The 23,088-nt window shown below is 33.1% G+C and overlaps 1 protein-coding gene across 1 annotated transcript; it reads right to left on the reverse strand.

The window, feature by feature from the left end:
* Positions 1-1,624: 1,624 nt before the first annotated feature.
* Positions 1,625-21,414, reverse strand: LOC117117000 (vitellogenin-4-like). The gene is made up of 26 exons (XM_033261171.1): positions 21,227-21,414; positions 20,664-20,815; positions 19,023-19,178; positions 18,541-18,717; positions 17,336-17,420; positions 16,775-17,033; positions 16,291-16,456; positions 14,934-15,163; positions 14,600-14,765; positions 14,313-14,459; positions 13,755-13,949; positions 11,850-12,067; positions 11,260-11,351; positions 10,857-11,077; positions 10,282-10,416; positions 8,908-9,212; positions 8,578-8,779; positions 8,060-8,212; positions 6,987-7,376; positions 6,398-6,574; positions 6,128-6,238; positions 5,578-5,755; positions 4,595-4,752; positions 3,661-4,308; positions 2,959-3,121; positions 1,625-2,434 (listed from the first exon to the last, which is right to left on the reverse strand). Exons 1-26 carry the CDS (start codon positions 21,276-21,278, stop codon positions 2,151-2,153), a joined length of 5,220 nt encoding a protein of 1,739 aa, XP_033117062.1. The 5' UTR covers positions 21,279-21,414; the 3' UTR covers positions 1,625-2,150.
* Positions 21,415-23,088: the final 1,674 nt, after the last annotated feature.

Below are 23,088 nucleotides of genomic sequence, written 5' to 3' on the forward strand. Positions count from 1 at the left end.
TACTTTGATACGAATTTGAGGTGAGTGACTGTTTTATAGAATTTTATTTTGTTAAAGTCTATGAAACATTTGACTTTGATTATGTGCTACGATCTCGATGTATCATCATAACGCTTAAACTGTATTAAAAAGTAAAAAAAAAAATAAATAAATAAATTTTTTAAAAAAATTTAAAAAATGTAACTGTGACTGCTACGGGCCCACATGATGGAGCAGTCGCTATTCAGCACCACTTCACAGGAGATGGTAAGTACAGACGAAGAGTGTAATCTACATGCTCTTATCTGCTACGACGTTCTTAATAACGTGCATATGGGTCATGTGCGTATGACCAGAAAACGCCACTTGATGGAATAAAACAAGGAACAAGTACGTCTCCTCACCACAAGACTATTGGGTTGAATCGCGTCTGATTGGAAAATTATTTGTTTCATGTTCCGTCTTATTCATTCTAAAGTAGTTTTTTTTTCTAAAAATGGCTACAAAACGATTCACAACAGAATGTTGCGAATTTGTATAAAACTGAGGTTAAGAATGTAGCCTACTGAGAATTAGTTTTGTGACCCTGGCTGAATATATGTAATGTATGTGATTAGAACTGGACTATTATTGTACATGCCATTTAGAGACGGCATTCGTTTTAATTATTGTATCCTATTATTATAGAATTTATTGCAATGGAGTATAATACAGATTTCAGTTTAACAAAATCAGTGAGTAAACATATTGTTATAATTAATTGATGCAAAATGATACAGAACCCACACACCAAAAACAGCGTCTTAATAAACCTAATGGCAAAGGTAGTTTACAATTGCTGCTTCTGCGCTCTCGAAGAAACTACCAGGTCTTGTCAAAGAGGCTGATTCTCTGGACGTCCGTCTTAAATTGGTTGTCGGTTAACATCAAAACAACAGAAGGTATTTTACATGTTTTCAACTTAAGCTGTTTTGAGTCCACAACAATAAAGAATTAGAAATAAAATTCACACCTATAAATATTTGATGAAGATCTAATTCAGTGGCGGATACAGGAATTCGAAATATTACAGGGCGGGAGGTACTGTTAAAGGCGGGGGTCTAGACCATCTCAGCCCCACCGTATATAATTTTGGCAGCTCTAGATGGCCGGAAATGCCACTCTCAGACCTAAATTTAATTAAAATTTTTCTTATATCTCAATTTTTAAAAATAATTACTTTATAGTATTATCATATTAATCATTTTTTTTTCTTTTTCTCACTTCCACCAATTCATAATACATTATCACATGAATAAAAAAAAAGAAATGTTTCTGAAATATTTCAACTAGATTACAATTAAATTGAACATATTGAGGAAAATAAAAATCTGTTTTTTTTTTTTATGTTGGTAGCCCCAATTCATATAAATCACATTTATAAAAATTCAATTTTTGTTCTCATTTCTAATTACATTAATATCAATAATCAAAATAACATAACAACAACATTAACATTAGCATGGTTATGGCTAACACACTGATCAAACTACAAAAGTAAAGGAAAAACACTGTCTTACTGTTCAGAAAATTTAATGAAACTAAAATATGAAACAAAAAAGCAGTATGCCGTATTAGCCAGTGTATGTAAATACAAAAAATACATTGACTGGGGCGAAAGCTTGTGAAATAAAATTCATCATTAGTCAAAAAAGTGCTTCCTATTCATTTTTTTTATTTAAATATGAAAATAACAATTAACTACAAATCTATATGGGATTAGATTATTACAAGAATAACATAATATGCATAAGCCTGGATCAGAGATTAACTTTTATACAATTTAGTCTTAAAAGTGCTGTTGCCATTTCTTTTATATTGTTCTATAGCAGACTAACGCGGTTACACATTTTATTCATCATGTTTTTTATTGTAGAATTTTAAATTTAAATTTTAATAAATTATTTGACAGAAATTTTTCATTTTCTTAGAAATACGCCATCCAATTGAACTTCAGTTTGAACAGAAAAGAAAGATAAAATGGTTGTAAGGTAAAACCGAATGTAACCAACGTTTCGTGTAAATGTCTTTAAAAATTTCTGATAGTTGACAAGTTAAAGCTAACTCTACACAACGGGAAGCTATACGTAAGGAGAAATCATAAATTTCGGTGTTTTATTTTAGTTATAATTTTATTGACTGCATTTAAGGTGACTGTCAGTCAATGAAACGAAATCCGTTTTTAGTTTGGACACCTCAGTGACAATAAGGTTTGAAGCAACCCTTTGCTTTAACTGAATCGATTCATCACTATCCTTCTCCATACAGGCAAACTCCAATAGTTCCTGTTTTATCTCAGTTGGGGTACAGTCGCACTTCGGCACCGGAATCTTGGAGAAACAGGTAGATCCAATATTGTCGATTACGACGTCATCTATGACAATGGTTTTCATCTTCGGAAGACAGTTGGCTACTTCTAAAAAGGTTGGAAATATTGATATATTTAAAGGCATTAAATAAAAAAAAAAGGTAAACCTAAATCTAAAAAGTCAATATCAAATTTTTCAGCAACATTTTGTATTTATAAAACATTTATATTTTATATTTCAATGTGGATATTTGTAGTTGATCCTCATAAAAAAATAATCATGTTAATAGTGTTATTACAATTTGAGACGGGGGGGGGGGGAAATTCAAATTTTCCACACGAATTACACCGTTAATGTTCAAACGACGTAAATAGTTCCGAGGATAGTAGTATAAGGATTAGTACGCGCATTAGAAAATATTGCGTTCAATAAGCCTTCCTTTATTCTATTTTTTATATAAATATAATATTAATTTTATATTAATAAGCCAATTCGTAACTTGAAATGCGCATGTCTATATCAGGTCAATTGACACAAACAAGCATACATACAACATGGCTTATGTCGATTGAACCTGGATACGGGCATGCGCTGTTCAAACTATGAATTAGCTTATAAAAATGCTCATTACCGGGGTCGAGTGAACACAAATTAGCATCTCGGACACGGTAGCTTATTCCAAAGATTTGACTGTCACGGTAAGCTAACTGTTCTGGGCCTACAAGATCGTTGGTTTTCTCGCCATCATATTCACCACAGAGACCACATTGCAGCCCATGGTACCACGGAGAAACCTACAGAAAAAATCTTAAGTGTTTTAACAATTGCACAACTTGTAGATGTTCTTTAGGACCTAGCATTTTTTATAGTTACTTTTATATTCATATACTCAATTTCTACATAGAATTCAAGAGGTTGTAGGATCATGTCATTTTATTTCTAATAAAGAAGTTTGGAATAAGATGTGTTAATAATAGGTAGTTTACGCCGCATGACGTTAACCTTAACCTTAATGACGTCATAATTCATTTATCTTGCGTTACGTTAATTTCAGGATTTTACGCGTTACGGGTTTGCGCGTGCGTATTTACATTTTGTTTAGAAAAGGGGAGGAGCTATCGCGTTGCATATTTGGTACTAAGTTAAAGTTAAGGTTAACGTCGTGCGGCGAAACCTACCTAATGATTGTGGGTGATACGGTAAATATTGATGATGATGCTGATGATGAAGATGAAGCTAACTTCTGAACGTGACCATAATGATACTAAGATTCTGAGATGATGATGCTAATGCTAAGACAGTGACATTGATGAGAAAGATGTTTTGTGCTAACCTGTGTTTTGATGTATCTTTGGTTGTATTTCACTTTAAGTCCAACTGCAACGCACTCAACTTCAATTGTTTCATTCATTCTTCTGATGACATGAGTAACTCGACCACTTTTAGGTCTGTCTACTGCTGTCATGGTTTTCATTCGATGCCTAAAATCTTGCCAGTATTTCCGTTCTTCGATATCAATTTCACGTTCCTCGTGCTGTTCTCTGCTCATGCTCAATGAATCAACTTCCTTCGAATTTGATTCCTTCGACTTTGATTCCTTTGACTTTAATCCCTCTTCTGATGGCCTAGGTTTATCGGTCGATGGCTTGAGTCCCCCTAAAGTTAGACGCGGGCTGACTGTTACGTTGGGGAGCGTCAGAGAGACATTGATTTTGGCAAGTTCCTCGTCCATGATGTCAGCGATATGGCGCTCTTCGCTGCTCGCTGAAGCACTGAGGGACTCAGATGGATGTTTCGTCAAAGCATCTATCTTATCCATGTGAGGAAAGATTGCCTCTACCCGCTTGGAACCTTTGCTGAAAATAAGTATCTTCTGGTTATCTTTGATCTTGAGAGGAACTCCATCCAAACTGACGGTGATTTCAATATCACTAAGTGGTTTGAGCTCTATGGTCTTGCCTTCTGATATAATCTTAACTTCCTGTAAAATAAGGTTTAGGCTAGATATGGCATAATGATATAGGGGCCTACGTACTATGATAGACGATTTAATTTAATTTAATAATTTAGTTGTTTAAATCCAGTTTCCTTTATTTTTTTATCAGACAGAGGATTCCCACGCCAAGTATGCTGATAAATTAGAATCAAAATATATTCGCATTCAGGCGTGACGACATTCCTACCTGTTGAAGTTACGCAAATACAAAACAAAACAAAACAAAACAAAAACAAAAAACCAATACCATGACTGCTTATAATAAACTTACTTTCTTTTCTGGCTGGCCTGGGCTTTGACGAGCTGTGACGGTGTAGCGTTCAGATGAGGAGCAGTCCTTTGCAATGACGTGGGGACACGTGGTGATGTTGTATTTGTAAGAAAGGTCATCAAAAGTTTTGATTTGATCCTTCACGACTTTACAAGTAGCTAATCGTTGGGGAAAATCAATCTAATATTCATGACATTTGTTCAAGTTACCAATAGAATAGTTATAGAAATATTATTTCTCATGCTGTCCACTATTCTATATTATAGTAATGATGAATATATATATATATATATATATATATATATACATATATATGTATACGTATATATATACATATATACATATTATATATATATATCTATATATATATATATATATATATATATACGAAAGAAACATAATCTGTAGTTAAACTCTAGTCTGTATTTTTTTTAAATCATTATTATTATTAAGAATTGTCGATCAATAGTACAGTGCCTAGTAGCCGAAGAATCCACATTTGTTTCCATTATTCATTAACTTTTAAATAAGCCAGCCCGTAGTTAGATAACAGCACATGCTCGTTCATGGCCAATCGACATAAACACCATACATACAACATAGGTTATGTCAACATACTAGGTTCATGACATTGGATACGAGCATGCGCAGTTCCAACTACAAATTGGCTTATTTAGAAGAGATCAAAATAGGTTTCACGCCTTATCAAGGATGCCTTCAACAGAAAGCTCAATTAACTGCTACCTCGATTTTAACTGCACTGATATTAACCTACTCTATATCAATTACTACATTATATTATTGTCCTGTGTTCTTGGTTCGCATTAAATTTTATAGCTTTAAAAGCAGTATATATCACTATCAACTCCTGATCCTACTATTGTCAACGTCAAGTCAATGTCTGCCAAATGTCTTGAAAAAGATGGCTATTTGTACCAGTACCAGTACCATTATCAGAAGGAAGCTTAATGTAAGTTACTCACGTGGGAAATTGTTGTTGGTCAGCGTCTGTTTGTACTGACTGAAAAGAGGATAACGTGCTGAAAATGGTTCAATGTGAACAGGAAGTGGCACGTCATGCCATCTGAGTGTCTCGAATGGGTGCCTGATAGCCAAATCCATCTTGGTTTTTGTTTTGTCAAGAGCTCCAGAAATCAAAACCTTCAGAAATACAGATTACTTTTTAATATATTATATTAACAATTAAACAAACATTATTTGTACGTTAACGTAAGCTAAATTTAAAAAAATCCTTCTTTTATATCGGATTATAGCCTAAGAAGAGTTAACATCGAAATTCTGATTTTATTTACAATTATTTTTATTATTATTTATCATCAAAATCGACATCTGAATCTCCTCCGCCATCACCGTTCAATTATCATCATTATCGTTATCATTAATGATAATAATAATTATCATCATTATCGTTATCATTAATGCTATCGCCATAGTTTACGTAATTATTATTATTATTATTATTATTATTAGTATTATTATTATTATCATTATTATTATTACATTATTTTATACCTCTCCTCCTTTGTTTTTCTGCCCCACATTCTCGATCACTAACTTATCCATTGTTGCTTTTTCAAGAAGGAGTACAGATTTAGAATACAGCTTCTTCAGCCACAGCGGCAACTGGAAGAAACCGTTTAAAATCATAATTGTTTGAATGCCTGCATTAATTCTGTACATGCATTGTATTTAAAGTACAGAACAAGTCAGGTTACTACACCTGTTACTACAGACTTTTCGAGGTTAATATTATCTTAATGAAAGAAATGAACATATTTTTACGTTATCGTAAGTGATCATCACGTGCATTTCTCGGAGTTCATTTTCCTGTTGGATTATCTCTAAGCAGGCAGGACTGTAACGGAGACCACTCTCACGATCTTTGTTACACTGGATCAGTACTGGATTTTGTTTGTCCTTCAACTCTTCTAGTTGTTTCTTGCTTTGTTCAAAGCGGGCCTAAAATTTAAAAGATAATAATATCATAATGGTTTACTTTAGTGTCAAAGAACAGATATTAAGTATAATAAACAAAATGAAACTTATAATAATCAACATTTTCGTTTTTTGTGCAGTCGAATTCAAAGCATTAAACAAATAAATCTACTCGAATGGATTTTGTTTGAATATTTATACACCTTAATTATTTAATACTAATACTTTAATAGCTTTTGATTTTACAGGCAGTATATGCGCTCATGTGGTGGTGGGGGGGGGGGTGGAATGCCACTGCTAATTGTATTGTTTTCCATTATTTTCATTATTTCCCATAAGGCATATAAAGATCAATTCAAGTACGACTACTTTCATTAGGTAATGTATACCTCATTAAATAGAACATTTTAAATAACTAACGAAGCGCATTATATACCTTAATTTCGAGTTTCTTATCATTTTGACAGCTAACTCCCCACTGAAGGTTTAACTTGCTACGGATCTGTTTGGTCATAATTCGAACTTTATCCTCCAGGCTTAGGTGTTTCACTACCCGTTCCTCACTGGAATCTGAAACGCTCAGCTTGCCAGAAGCTCCAGACTCTGAGCTAGACCATGATTCACCGGACTTTAGGTTAGACACGGAGTCAGCTTGACCAGAATGGGATGTGGACGCATCGCTGCCTTCATCAGAAAAGGATTTTCCCTCTGTAAAATAGCGACTCGGTCTTCCGAAGCGATTAAACACACTGTCTTGGCGTTTTCGCAACTGATTTGGAAGAACAAAATCTGGAACTGGAAATAATATTTCACTCTGCATACACATCTGAAAAACACACAACAAAAAATAATTTTTAGAATTATGTTTATATATGATATAATATATATATTATATATACATACATGATGTAAATATATATGTAATATATATATATAAATATATATATATATATATATATTATATTCCATAATTATCTTTTAAATTTATCTACCTTTTAAACATTTGTATCAAGTGTATTTTAATTCTTGTTTTTTTTATTCTTGCCTTGTGTCTTTGTATTGCCAGAGAAAACAAATTTCCAGTTGTTTTATTGGACAACAAATGTTAAGTTACCTTATCTTATCTTACCTCATATGCAGGATATACAGGATAAAGTACTGCGTAACGGTAATACATAAAATCATTTCAAGCGTTGACAAAGACTACAGGAGTAGCCGAAATATTCGTTTCAATACATGTTTCTAAGGTCAAAATTTTAAGTATCTGAATTTGTATTACCGTTACGCAGTGCTTATTCTCTATGTTTCGAAACACACATAGAAAAGGGTGTGTGATAAAACACTTCGGAACGGTAAATAAGATACAGACTTTTTATTATTTAAAATCTGGGGTAGGGGAGGGGAAAGAAAAGAGGCGTAAAACAATATTTTAAACTTTTTAATTGTTGGAGTGCCAATATGCTAAATATTAAACCAGGGAGGTATAAAATATATGAAACGCTGACTTACCATAAATGAACGATCGGATCCAGCTTTAATAGGGGACTGTATAAGTTCTAATGTGGCGCTCTTGAATCCTTCTTCGTTATGATTGATTAGTAGTTCCGTAACTATCTTGCGTCTCGAAGTATCTGTACTTCCCTCTGCATTATTACCAACAATCTGCTCAATCGAATACAATAGAAACCGTAATTAAAGAGTCTGCATATTACTTAATAGTCTGAATATTTTATCCCCACATTAAATTAAATTTATAATGTTCAAATTTACTGTATACAGTACTAGTACAATAATGCCCAAAAATCGACGTAGTATTCACACGATAGGTGGCGCATCAAGTCTACGGCCCGCCTGAGCAAGAGTTAAGAAGCAATTTTTTTTTTTTTAATGTAGGCTTACTATGGATAGAAGGATGATGTTGATCCACTAGAAACTATCACATTTTATCACGTGTGATATAAACCTTAATATGAGATTTGAATTTCAGGCCTGAAATTTAAGCCTAATTTCAGCATTTTTATTATTACCGTCAAAACCGCTCTGGTAGCCAATCTTGATTCGGTGTTTTCTTCGTGGCTTCTACTCAGTTTCATATCATCAAGCTCCAGGCTTCCACTACGACTCTTAGAAAGGTCTTTGCCCATACTGTTTTGCTTAGCTTCCTTAATACGCTCTTCCCAAGCGGGAACAAAAGCCCATTCTACTTCGTGGCTTCTGCTGTTCAGTCCCCTAAAATAAAGTATTAATCAAACAGAAAGTATAATATATTACCTTTTCAGAAAGTTTGTGTAATAACCAACCACTAGCAATCAATCAGAGTATCCGATCTAGTGGGTTGTAAGAAAAAACGAACATACCAACTAGCCTCAACGCTATTCGGCTCCATCTCCTCTGAACTACTCGAGCTGGATGTGATCCATTGTCGGAATTTATTCATCTTCATTGAGTCTTTGATGAACTTTGACGAAACGTTTACAGTTGACAGTTTTAAGTCGAACAAATATTGTTCAGGTCTGTCGATTCCACTGCGTGTAGTAATATTGAAGTCAACTGGCCCCGAGAGCGGGAATCTGGGAGCAGACGGTACACTGGTAACCGGGATCCTTTTGGTCTTCATTTCCATTTCAACACCAACACTTTCTTTACCTACACTAAATGCTTTCTACGAAGAAGATAATCATCAAAAATAAGAAACATAAACTTGTTATCATAAATTATACATCACCAATCACTGATTGTACTGATAGATTTTGGGGGGGGGGGGTTGACAGGCATTCTACAATTTCCAATAGCCTCTGCTTTTTGTTTTATTTACCATTCCTATTATGAATAGAAAACAGAATGAAATTTAAATATTGCATAAAAGGGACACACTAATTCAATAACTTGCTTTTTTCATCAAGGAAGAGTGTGGTTATTTGAATGTTAATAATAATAATAATAATAATAATAATAATAAAGATTTATAAAGCACACATCTCCACTAATGGTGCTCAATGCGCAGTACACCACAAAATCCACAAAATTCCCAGAAGAATTTCAAGAAACATTCAAATACCAATTATCCAATTGAGGCAGTGTTGCTCCCTATATAAGTATGCGCAGATACTCAAAGGCAGTATGTTGAGCATCAGAAATAATAATAATAATAATAAAAAAGATTTATAAAGCACACATCTCCACTAATGGTGCTCAATGCGCAGTACACCACAAAATCCACAAAATTCCCAGAAGAATTTCAAGAAACATTCAAATACCAATTATCCAATTGAGGCAGTGTTGCTCCCTATATAAGTATGCGCAGATACTCAAAGGCAGTATGTTGAGCATCAGAAATAATAATAATAATAATAAAAAAGATTTATAAAGCACACATCTCCACTAATGGTGCTCAATGCGCAGTACACCACAAAATCCACAAAATTCCCAGAAGAATTTCAAGAAACATTCAAATACCAATTATCCAATTGAGGCAGTGTTGCTCCCTATATAAGTATGCGCAGATACTCAAAGGCAGTATGTTGAGCATCAGAAATAATAATAATAATAATATATATATATACATATATATAAGTATATGATCAATTATTGATAAAATAAAAAAGATATTAATACAAGCACAATTTAACAATGAAGAACGATGAGTGCTAGACCGTTTGTGACGTCAGAAAATATTGTATACTTAAGGTTAGAAATGTCTAGAAGTTTAATGTTGACTTTTAAAAAATATGTCTAATCTTACTTCTTTTGATAAAAGAATCGATGATCAGCTTGTCAAGAGAAGCAAAGTGGATTTCGTTTCCAAAAAGTTTGAAGTAGCTGAATAATTTCGGATCTTGATCTTTGTCACGTTTTTTAATGGGAAGCTATACAATTGAATTATGTTTGTATAATTATTAGAAATCAAACTAATGAATATTTTGTATGTGTCAATGAAACCTAACAACTGACAAATCCCAAACCCACTCGTATTGTTCCACAAATTCACATGTTCACGTACATTTACGTCGTTTTGTGATACTTAAGCAACAATATACAATATGAGGAAAGGTCAATTAAGCTACGTGTTTTGAAAGAATGTAAATATAACAAGAAAATTAGGATTATTTTTTACAGAAAAACATTTGTCCTAAATTTACCTGGTAATCAATAATCGATAATTTAAAGATTTTAGTACGTCTCTCATTCAGAGATTATAACATTTTAGGGCTTAATATTGCCTCCTAGAGAGTGCCTTTCATATGAAACCATAGAATAAAAACTAAGGAAAGGAAAAAGAAATGTTGTATGTAAATTATAACCCTACCAATTTATCTATTACATCATTGGCAGGACTACTTTCGCCGGTGGTACCGAGAGCGGTGTCTATAATGTAGCGAAGAGACTCCATACGCAATCCAGCTTCAACAAGACTAGTCTGGTACCCTAAGATGTTGACACTAAGTTTGGTGTTTCCGGACAGCGGAAATGGAGAATCCTTTTGACCAATGTGGTTTAACTCCAAGAAGGCACCAAGTTTCAGATCCTCTGACAGATTTAAAGTAAAATAATCACATATTTTATGATTCAGGATTTCTTATTCGACACATCATACGGTATATGATAAAAAAAAAATCCAAAGTACTGCATAAAAACAAGAGTAAATGAGACACAATTATATTAACTAAAATAAATACATAAGAGAATAAATATATAAATAAATAGCTCACCCAACATTTTCCCGATGACAATGTGTTTTGAGAACTGTGCACCGAGGTTATATGGCTTAGCAAATCGAAGGGCTTGTTTTACAACCAGAGAACTGATGAAAAATACAAAACATTGTATGAGAAGTATTATCAATTTTATAAATTGAATTTAATTCAATATGTTTAACTATTATAATTATTTGATATCTTGCATGCGTAGCCTGTAAATTCAGGCTGCATCTTCCTTTATATTTATTTTTTATACTTATCTGTTTTAAATATTAATAATGAATGATTGAAGATGAATTAATTCAATTGATCATATTCTACTGTGCAATAATTATTATGGTTACACAATCACTGCAGCACATATAATATATGAGAAACATACTACTATTCTAGTATACTGAAATGGTTCTTGGATATATAGACTAAAAGTTACTAATTCAACTAAAGACTAGATGAAATTCTTCCAAGTATTATTATTCTACTAATAGTTATTATAGTGTAGGCGTACTGTTTAAACAATATGATGTTCATGATGACGATAATGAGGAGGAGCATGATTATAATGATGGGGGTGGGCATACTAAAGAATAAGTCAGACGTACACATTACGATGGCATGGTATTGTCGAGTTGCTGACGCTGGTCAGATGAGAAAATACGAAGTTTCCGACCTGGTTGTTGGTTTCTTTACGGAGAGCCTCTGTAATTATTTCGACAACTGCTAGACTAGGCTTAGTCTCCATTACGATGTAGTAGGCAGCGATTCGCAACTCGGCGGCATTGGTTTGATTCAAGAAAACTGGGATGAGAATTGTCCTGATCTGTTGGAATATAAATAACATACACTTTTTTAAATATATATCTATGATGAAGGTACAGTAAATGTTAACATATGTAATGTTAACTCTATTATTATGATTATGCTTTCCACTTTAAATAAATAAAGAGCGGCGCTGAAAACATGCAATGTTGTTGGAGTATACCTTTATGTCACGTCACCAATATTGTCAGTGTTGAGTTTTTCCTTTTTTACACTAGTAGTATGTACCTTATATTCGTCATTTCCATACAAATATATATGTAAATAGGCCCTATGTATGCAATCAATCAATTAATCTTTATTTTCCATCATTAATTTTATAAATTCAAAAAAATTAGGATGGAGAAAGTACAAACAAACGCAAGGCCTGATAAGGTGTTGTACTACCTTAACAAAAAGTCATAATCAATTGCAAAATAGGAATATAAAAGACATTAAATATATAAATATATGTAATCCAGGCCTATATATGGACGGATGAATGGATTTATTCGGTGTAAACACCAAGAGTAGCCCACAAAAGTCTAAAGAAGACTAAATTCCAGTGGTTTATTCTGGTGGTGATTGGGCAGTACACCGGCAAACAATCCCGTACTCTTTTCCGAAGGGTGTGCTCCATTCTCAATTGTGCATGTGGGCCATAATGCACACGGGGCCAACGGTTTAACGTCTTATCCGAAATACAATGCACTATCGTAACTTGCATTTGAGTCCTCCAGCTGAGATACAAGCAGTGCAGCGATGGGAATTGAACCGGGAACCAAAGGATCTTCACAGTTCAGCACACACACAGAGGCTATCACCAGTTACTCTCAATGTCATAACAATATAATCTCAATATGATCATAACTAAAGACTAGATGAAACAGACATTAAAGTGTCTTGCAGTATTGAATTGAATTTATTCGGCATCATAAAAAATGAAAACATTAAAAATATCATACATTAAAAACATCAATTTACAAATTTACATCGAGATAGATAAAACGGTTCGAAGTTAGAAATTAAAATAGCAATAAAATATAATCTTTTGTAAAAATGTAAATTTTTTTGTTATTAATTTATCGTTTTTCTTATATACACCTTTCGAACAAAATGATGGGGATGCCTAGACAACCCATTAGAGTCCAAGAGGACTTATTTCCAATGGGGTCTAAAAAACCATCACCTAATAGAAGATTGTATATAAAAAAGGTCATAAAAAAAAAAAAAAAAATATGATATTGATAGAAAGTCAAAATATCAAAAGTTAAAGCTAAAAGTACAAAACCCTGGCATTTTCTCTAACGGTGGCTCTTGCTTTAAGATATTTTTTAATGTCAATATTAAATAAATCGAGTGAGGGACATATTTTTATATCTCTTGGGAGGGCGTTCCAATTTTTTATTGCTTGGTTTAAAAATGGTATTATGAGCATCACCACCATAACTAGGAACTCTTGAATTATTGTTGTTGCTGCCGCTAGTATTATGGCAATTACTATTCTTGATCTTATGAAAAAAATCCTGCATATAGCATGGGCTGATCTCATTGAAAATCTTAAAAACGTGACACAACCTCAAGTATTCAACCCTATATTAAACATTTAGTAATCAAACATAGGAACGTTCAGATTTACCGTAATGTTCTATAAGTAATAAGTTTCTTGCTGACGAATTAAATATAAGAATTATACAGGATCAGTTTACCTTGCTTGATTGTGTGATTGTGAGACGTCGTAGAGCGTATACAGCGTTAACTCTAAGTTCAACTTCAGCCTCGTTGTTCTCAATCAACTGTTTTAACTTGTCAAGTGTCTCTATCAACCCAGCATTACCAATAGCTTTCAGGTAAATCTGCTTAACATGGTTAAGCTCGGTTTTTTTTATTCCAGCCAGAAGAAACTGGAAAACAATCGACAAGGACAAAAATAATTAAACAAACTAAGTAGCAATAAAACGTTGATGAACAACAAATTTATCATCTTCTATGCAAGTGTATTTTGTTCGAATAAATAAAACAAGTATATGAATTATTATAAAAAAAAAAAAAAACCAAATGGAAAAAGTGGCATTATATGTATGTGTTTTTAGAAAAGAAAAAAGGTAGAGTTTATAGCGACTTAACAACAATATTTTGAAGAAACAAATTTAGATTTTTGTTTTAAAAATGTTTATTTTATGTCTTTCATTATTATAATAACTGTTAATGCACTCATACCTAAATGATCACCTAATTCTTACGAAGAACTTGATAAATATGATCACCTGTTTATAGTGCTCCTTTACCCATGGTTGGCATTTGATAACCTGCTCTTGACCATTACAGATTGTGTTTACAAGAGACCCAAATGAGAGTAGACATGTACCATTCAGCTGAACGTCCTCTTTCACAGCTTCACTCTTACAAAGTTCCTAAAAATTAAAAAATAAGCTTCCATTAAAGTGATCATGTAAGTTAGTTAGCAAATATATTGTTTCATATTGAATGGAAATTCAATGCAAGTAATCAAAATAGTAATCAATAAATCATTTCAAAATATGATGTTATTTACCATAGTTGAATTAACAAATAATTGCGTTGGTTTTTGCGTTAGAGCTAAGGAAGCTAAAATTTGCTGAGCATCGTCGCCAGAGATTTCCTTTTCCTCAATGAGTGTTTTGATCAAGGTATGGGCAGCTTTGGTGTCAACAAGAGGAAGAGCATCGCGAAGGAACTTCCTGGAAGAAAGAAAGCATACTTGCAAAAATCAAAGCAATAATATGAATTAAACGTGTTTACCATAAGGCACGAATTGTATAATCACAGACCGTATATCGTATAATCAGGGAACAGTTCCCTGTCTGTGGAAAAGTTGTGGGCAAAGTTAATGTGTTTCTACAACAAACCTTGATTTTATGAACATCATCCTCTCCATCTCGTATACTGCTTTGTCTGTAACTTCTTTTTGTTCCCTGAATAAAGGCTTTTCTTTACTAAATACTTTCACGAGATCCTCTAACTGTGCTTGTGAGCACTTTTTGAGACGTTGGACCAACTGCAGGAAAAGACCTGGAGTAGTTTCTGTCAACTCATCTTCGAGAACATTTCCGACCAATAACTTCAACAGATACGTTACCTGTAACCATTTAAAAGCAAGTGGAATGTAAAGGCACAATTGTGTAATTATTATTACTATATATGGTCATGATGTGATGTCATCATGACCAAATTTAGACATATCACATGTTTTGTTCAAATAGATTTTGATAGTCTGGACAGGGCTAAGCCACTTCTTATAAAGGACCAAAAAGTAGATGATTAGGGGTTTCAATCTGACGGCATTTGGGTATAAATAATATTGAGGATTTTTAACTAGATAGAAGGGTCCATGTGCTGGTGGTGGAGCACACTTTAAGTAGATCATGCAGGCACAGATCCATATCCAATATATATATGCTGATGCTGAGTGATGAAATGTCTTTATAGAATGAGGAGAATTTTGAATACAATACGCTGCCTGAGTGGAAGCCCATTCACATCTTTGTGATGCTTTGATCTGGAAATGAATTTAACTAAACGTGTAGCAGAGTTTATAGTTGAAAGTTTTTTGGCTATGTTAGGAAGTAAATATTTAATAGAATGACGGTGCAATAGTCTAGTCTTGATATTAGAGAATATTATATGTTGAAATTATATGGTAGGAGCGGTAAGCACTTGCTTTAAAAATTGGGTCTAACGCTCTAATAAATATGTATGTCTTTGGAAAAACGCAATTAAAATGCTTCTTTTTACCCATAAGTCCTGTGGACAGATAAGTAGTATGCTAAGGGGCAGATAACTGCAGCAGGACTGGGATGCTTTCTACAAAGTGCAGAATATTGTAAAATTGTGCATAATTATGAAGCGCATTTTGGACCATTTGGCAAAAGACAGACTATAATTCTTGTCTTTCTGTTGTTTTAAATTGTCATATTGATTAGGGTGAATTGCAATTACATATGACACCGTTTTCGATTGAGGCCCTCAACGAGACACCAAGCCATATTTTGAATAACACAAACAATACACACGATGCACTAAAACAACTCTCAAGAAAATATCATTAAGGTTTAAAAGTGAAGTATTAAAGAAAGAATTCCGACAGGATTTACATCTAGACTCCTGGAATTAATGGAAAGGCAAGCATCTTAACCACCAAGCTACAACCCACTTCTTGTTACATACTCTAATATGTATATGAGTTGTTTTCATTAATATTAATACCTCTTTTTCTGTTACTACATCTGAGGCAACACTGGGTGTCACTTGATCTCCAATCGTTTGGAAGACAAATTTGAGTCCACCTTTCAGCTGTTTGTTTTCTGGTTCTTGAATTAATTGCTCCACTGGAATGACCTCACGTTCTAAAGAAACAAGCTTCAACGTTTGGCTGTGTGAAAACAGAATAAGAAATCAACATAACTATTCACATTTAGTTCGTATGATAGTCGTGATTGAGATAAATCACTAAAAAAGCAAATCAAGACAGACTTAGCATATGCAGCTATCATAATTAAGGCAAAACATGCCATAATTCCATTGGGAATTTAGTTTTGAGCAGTGCCAATCAATAATATAGACAAGACAAACGAGAATAATCTAGGGCAATGTTCGAAGATAATTCAATTGATTTAAACTAACATTTGATTATAAGTTTGTATAACACCAACAGCTCGCTGGATGAAATATAAGTTAGAGAAATGCATACTTAATGAAAGTAACGATGCCTCCATCCTCAGTACTGTAAGGAGTGAAAACATGCTGGCCCTCGGCAACAACTGAATCGATTACGACATCATCAAGGGCTCTGGTGATGTTCAGTCGAATGAGTCCATTTGACCTCAACAGCTTCTGGTTTTCGCAAAGTGCACACTTAAAACCCCGCATCACAGCTGTACTAGACATGCTTCGATCTACGCAGTTGTCATAGTTGACCACTTTTGTAACGTTATAGCCACTGAATATTTCTGTAGGAAAATGGTTTGTATTGTGTCATGAAAAATCTGATCGGAAAATTATGAAAGCTGTATTATTTACTAATACCGTAACTAATTTCCAATTAAAATATTCAATATAATTTCGTTCTAATTATCAATATACAGGTTTCGTCATCTATTTCAATGTTTAATGTACACTCAATTATCAATTATTGCCTTTCTCGATTCATTTATTTTCTGCCTTGTATGACTATAGGCCTAAGTAAGAATATTGCACCAAATGCAATTTCTTATACCGCTCATTCGCTACCTCTCACTAAGCCCTACCGTACCTGTTAGTTGTCCATTGTTGTATTCTGGGATTGATGTCCATGGTTTGATGACATATTGAGATTCACACTCTCCACTGACTCCTTCCTACAATAAATCAAAGTAAAACAATAAATTCAATTTCTTCAATAAATATTAGGGCTATAAGTAAAAAATATTTTAAGTAAAAAATATTTTAATTAAAGAAATTAATCATATATTTATTGAATTATGATGCTCAATGAAAGTTTAATTTCCAGTAAGACAATCGATTTTCCCTTAAAAAACCCTTTTTTTAAATGGAGAACGTACATCTTATTACATAATTAATTAAAAATCTTTTAGCTAAATTATTCGTGACAATTTAAACTAATGTAGATTCAGAAAAGGGCAAAAAAGAGATAAATATATCCCTAGTTCTCTTCTGCATCTTTTATAATTACTTGACTGTGTGCGTTGTGGCCATATTATGGAAAGATTTCGACCACCCTGTTTTCAGAAACCTTGGTTTCTTTATTTGAACTTAAAACAAATGTATCAATATAGACAGCAACGATGAGATAAAATAACAAGATTGAATAAAAAAAACCTTGAACTATGGTGCGATAAACATGATCTTTGGATTGTTATTCAACAGCAAAATACATATTTAAGATAAGAGATGATAGTTAATCGTTTTCAGACAAGACCAGTGAATCAATAACTTCATGGGTTCCACTCGTACGATCTAAACCACAAACAGTGATGTAAAATCCTATATACCAATATAGACCTAACCATTAAAACAAATAATTTAAAATGAAAAAAAAAAAAATAGGTAGAAGGTACAAGGTAGGCTAAACAATATTTACCTTGCATTTTTCTAATCTTTTTCAACATTTGAATATGATACAGGCAAACTACTGCTTATGAATATTGAAAACCGTCAATACAATATAAAAATAGAATAATGAACTGAAAAATACGAGTTTTCTTTCTTTCTTTCTGTGGATATAATAGTGGAATATAGTTCTACACTATTTACATGAACTGTAAACAGCACTAGTTTTATCTCGATATGTAAAGCAGCACCCAAATTACATTTTTTGAACAGAAATCTAAATTGGCCTTATAATCTATTTAGTTCCAAATTGACTTGAAGTAACTTTAGTCTGTTTATAAACTTTACAAACATAATCTACGTAGGCCTTGTGAGTCATGTTAGCTAAAATACAAAGCTTCATTATACCTCAATGACACTGAAAAGTCTGTCTTGTTGGAGTTCATCTCTCTTGATTTTGTTGACATTAATAGGATTATCAGTGCTATCGCCGCCTTCTAAATTGACTTGAAGTAAATTCAGTATACCACGTCTCATGTTGATAGACCACTGGGGCTCGTTACCCGAGGCCTCGATCTCAGAAATCTAATAATATATTTAATTCATCATGAAGTATCACTATTATAAATATAAAAACGACGAAAACTTTCGACCATTATAACTTCTTCTGTTTCTCTTTAAAAACTTTAATTCAAAGCTTAAAATCTCTTTCGTTTTCCGGTAACCTTTTGCGTTGCACATTTGAACTAGTTTGGAATTAGCACCAAATAAGGTCGATATATTGTTTTTAATACATTTTTATTATCATATTTTTGGGGACATAAAATACTGTAGTGTAAGACTATTTTAACAATGTTCTAAAATTATTTATAAGAAAGGTTTTTAATTACTAAGCCTGCACGATATTGAAATTGAATAGGTTTCTGGAGCTCAGCTGTCAGCTTTCGAAGTTCTTTCTCGGATAAATCGACAAAGTTACTGTCAGTCTGCTTCTTCAGAGGTTGTTCCAATTTCTGTTGCAAGTGTTTTAAAGAAACTTCGCTTAACTGGAAAAAAAAGAAACGTCAGAAATATAAATTTAGACATAACACCAAGCTACTGTATAAAAAAACTGCCCTTTAAAATTACATAATAGATTATTTGAATTACATAATAAATTATTTAAATTACATAATAGATTATTTGAATTACATAATAAATTATTTAAATTACATAATAGATTATTTAAATTACACAATAGATTATTTAATATATAGTTTTATAATTTGGGATAATCAATTTTATATATTACTACCTCTTCTAGTTTATATTGTTTTCTGCGGTTCATTTATAGAAACTTTGCAATAAAAATAATAAACAGAGAGACTTGCAGTAGATCAAGGAATGACGCGTTTAAATAAACCTATTGCTTCATAGTACTGTATATTGTATATCGTGGAAAGTTCAAAAACATTTAGGACTGTGATTCAAATAATACGTTTTACTTTAAATTAACAAAATCAAATGATGGAAGTGATGGAAATGTTAAAACCTATGATCTAGACCTATCTTTTATCATAAAAACCTAATCACTTCTCGGGCCCAGAGCGCAGAAATATCAATTTTATATTATGTACGGAACATATGCTAACAGCTGTCTCTTGACCCTCTGTTGAGGTGTTCCTCTTTGAACTCAAATAATTATAGTTTACAGATTGCGCTTGGGCCTGCACATAAGCAAATTAATGCACAAACATTTATGTCGTTCATAGACCATTCTCTAAGCCCCTCCCAGTGGGTATTGTTGATAAACTGTGGACTAAACTTACGTCAAATTTAATGTTTGTGGGGCATGCGCGTTTTCCTAGCTATTACATGGCACGTTCTGATTGGCCACGGTAGTTAAGTGTGACTTTTAAAGAGTTGAATGTTTGGTGGGAATGTGACACGATTACTGTATCCTTTTTCACCGTGATTTTTGTCTTTGTGAAGTGCATAATACATTTCAATATTACACTACTGGAAAAATCACCAAAATTACAATTTATACGGCTTCGACATTATGAAAAAAAAAAACTACAAAAAATCAAAACAAAAAACACCTTTAGACCTATACGGCTAAATTGCTATTTTAAAAACTCTAGTGTAGGGTCTACTACATTTTCACTAGAAAAAAAAAATAACGATGCCATTTTGTTCTATTACCCATTATAGTCATCAATTCACTGAGTTTTAATTCACGAAAAAACTTTTGAAGTAGGCCTATTTATCAACAAAGTACCGTGTAGCATGTTGTTTAATATATGTAAACATCAAATCTCTGTTATTTCCTTACAACAAAAAGAAATCGGTCATTACTGTCCGACACTTTTTGTAAATTCGACATACAATACTGTACTTATTTTCTTTAGATGACTTGACTGATAAAACAAACATTTTCGATATAGGCCTATATAAAGCAACGCGTTATGAATTATGTACGGTACATGAAGTGTATCGATTTTGAAAACAAATCTTTGCTCTTGGGGAAGGAAAAAATATATGCAACTTACCAACATACGAACAACATCCAGATCATACTGTAATAGAATTTTACACTTGATCTTTAAGCCGGCGTATTCTTGACTTGTCCCTGGGATTCCAGTCAATAACTGTCCCTCGTAGTCATATCGCACTAACTTGTCAGGACTAAATTGTTCTTGTTCTATAAAACCAATACAGCACGGTAACAATTATTTACTTTACTACTTGCAGTTTCTATTGTTTTATAGAGGCCTAGCCTATACAGAGTAATCAAGTAGTTCGAAATCGAGACTACGTGATTAAAGATTTTTTAAACGTATAGGTCTGTTGATTTTTAAGATATCAAATTCCATTATAAATTTATGTAAAAAATAAAGCATGTCTACAGTACAATCTAGGACAGAATTAAAATATAGGCCTATTAATACTTATGTCACACGACTTTTGTGTTTTATGACAATTTTATAGTTTATTTTCTTGACTAACCATCATGAATAACATTTATAATGTTTAAATTTACAATTCCCAAATCAAGTTCGTTAAAAAATCTATCGAGCAATCAAAGTAAAGCTTAACAGTTTAGGAAACTTACGTCCATATGCAAAAGCAGCTGATAGTAGGACGATGACAGTGAATTTCAACATCCTGAAGATCCAGGTTCTGTTAAATGTAATAAAACAAAACTGTGCGCCGCTGTGGGCAAAATGTGAAGTTCCAGGGCGGTAATCACTTTATATGGAAAGGTTTCTGAAATGCGATAAGCTGATCAAAGAGCCAATACGATGACTAACGGGACAGTAAGATAAGCAGAAGATATCGCAGTGAATTACCATCGAGGTGCTAATTTTCTGTCTAGAAGTCAACGAGGAATCATTTTGAAAAGATGATGAATAGAGTGATAAACGATTGCTGACAGCATAGGCCTACGTGTCAAGGCATTAATGGTATATTGATTGAGTAGACCCGTGACAGCCACTGTATATCCAACGTCTGCTGGATAATTATATCTAACTTTATTATAACTACATAAAGTTCTGTTCTAACCTGTGTACGTTTATATTTTCATCAATTTTGTAATCTGCTGTAAATGTGTGGAAATAAAAGTGATTTGAATTGAATCGATATACAAAATGCACTTTCCACTTTCCTTTAAACACACAGCCGACATACCATGATATTAATTATTCTATCTTTTATTATCTACCGAAAATCACAGTAATAGTAGGCCTATCATCATAATCATTGCAGCCGGTATATATCGACCAGGGCATCCTCATCTTCTTTGACAGGCTTTCATGTTACAGGAGGCCAATGCGGGTACTGCAAACACCACATCCACATCGATTGCATACTAAGGTAGAGTCTGTAGCAACATATTCCGGGGTGGCATGACGCCTTTAACGGGCTCCATAGCAACACGAGCATCTTCTGCCACTGTTGTGCCTCTGTGGATAATCTGCTTCCATTGGGAGCAGTTAGCTGCCTATAACATACTAACTCACACAAGTCATATATATATATATATGACTTGTGTACCGGTAATGAATATTCAGATCACGTGGGTTACGAGTCGCCTTTGATCATCTTTGAAATTAGCTCATACGTTTTGGATTTTTATTAATATTATTATTAGTAGTAGTATTATCATTGCCATTATTATTATTAAATACTTAAGTAGCATTCACATCGGATCAGAACCTCAGTTTGAACCGCGTTTCCAATATGCTGAACGAAACATCCATTTTCTTACATAATGAATAGATTTTCCAACCCAAAAATTCACCTTTATAGGGCTACAGCAAATTGTGCTCAAGCTGTTATCAGTGTCTGGTTGGCATATGCCTGCGTTTTCTAGTTTTAATAACTGGTTTCTGTTCAGCACGAATTGTTAATGGTTGGCCTACAGCCTTATCGTTTCCGTCAGAGATAAGGAGGCGGCCACCCCCATTGATAATTTCTGCATTTTCATATCTTTGTATGTTACATTCTACATGGATATTTACCATTTTGTCGTTGGTACAATTTTTTAATGTTTATTTATTACTTATTTGTTTACAACATACCTAAAAAAATTGTAACCTTCCAGCAAAGCTAAAAAGGTCAGCTGAAGTACGGGGCCTTCTTTCAAGAAAATTAAAATACATGACAATTCAATTTATACAGTCAGCTTTCAACATGTACTATAAAATATAAAACTGTCAGAAGCCATCTTTGCGTAATCCATAGATTTGTTTAAAATATTTCTGTCAACTTTTCGTATTTATGATACCAACTAAAAAATTATGAAATGTGAAAACTTTGAAACCCCCTACATTTCTATAGACCTAATATAAATACGTCAATAGCTTTTTTTACCTGTGATTAGTTGACAAACAACATGATTAATGTTTAGGCATAATCTGTTTGACTTTGAAAAGCAAACAAGTATTGTTGAATAACATCCATAAAGGCCTA

The sequence above is a fragment of the Anneissia japonica genome, unplaced genomic scaffold (genome assembly GCF_011630105.1).
Source record: "Anneissia japonica isolate Jap-2015-1 unplaced genomic scaffold, ASM1163010v1 scaffold287720_len810639_cov167, whole genome shotgun sequence".
NCBI classification, from domain to species: domain Eukaryota; kingdom Metazoa; phylum Echinodermata; class Crinoidea; order Comatulida; family Comatulidae; genus Anneissia; species Anneissia japonica.

What these genes read in the sequence shown, in the direction of transcription:
- LOC117117000 (XM_033261171.1), bottom strand. Translation starts at nt 21,278, where the DNA reads ATGTTGAAATTCACTGTCATCGTCCTACTATCAGCTGCTTTTGCATAT. An exon ending in GGCATCGTTACTTTCATTAA is followed by an intron (nt 16,457 to 16,774) that starts GTATGCATTTCT and finishes GTTTTCACACAG; the next exon opens with CCAAACGTTGAAGCTTGTTT. An exon ending in AGAAAAACAAAGGAGGAGAG is followed by an intron (nt 5,756 to 6,127) that starts GTATAAAATAAT and finishes GTATTTCTGAAG; the next exon opens with GTTTTGATTTCTGGAGCTCT.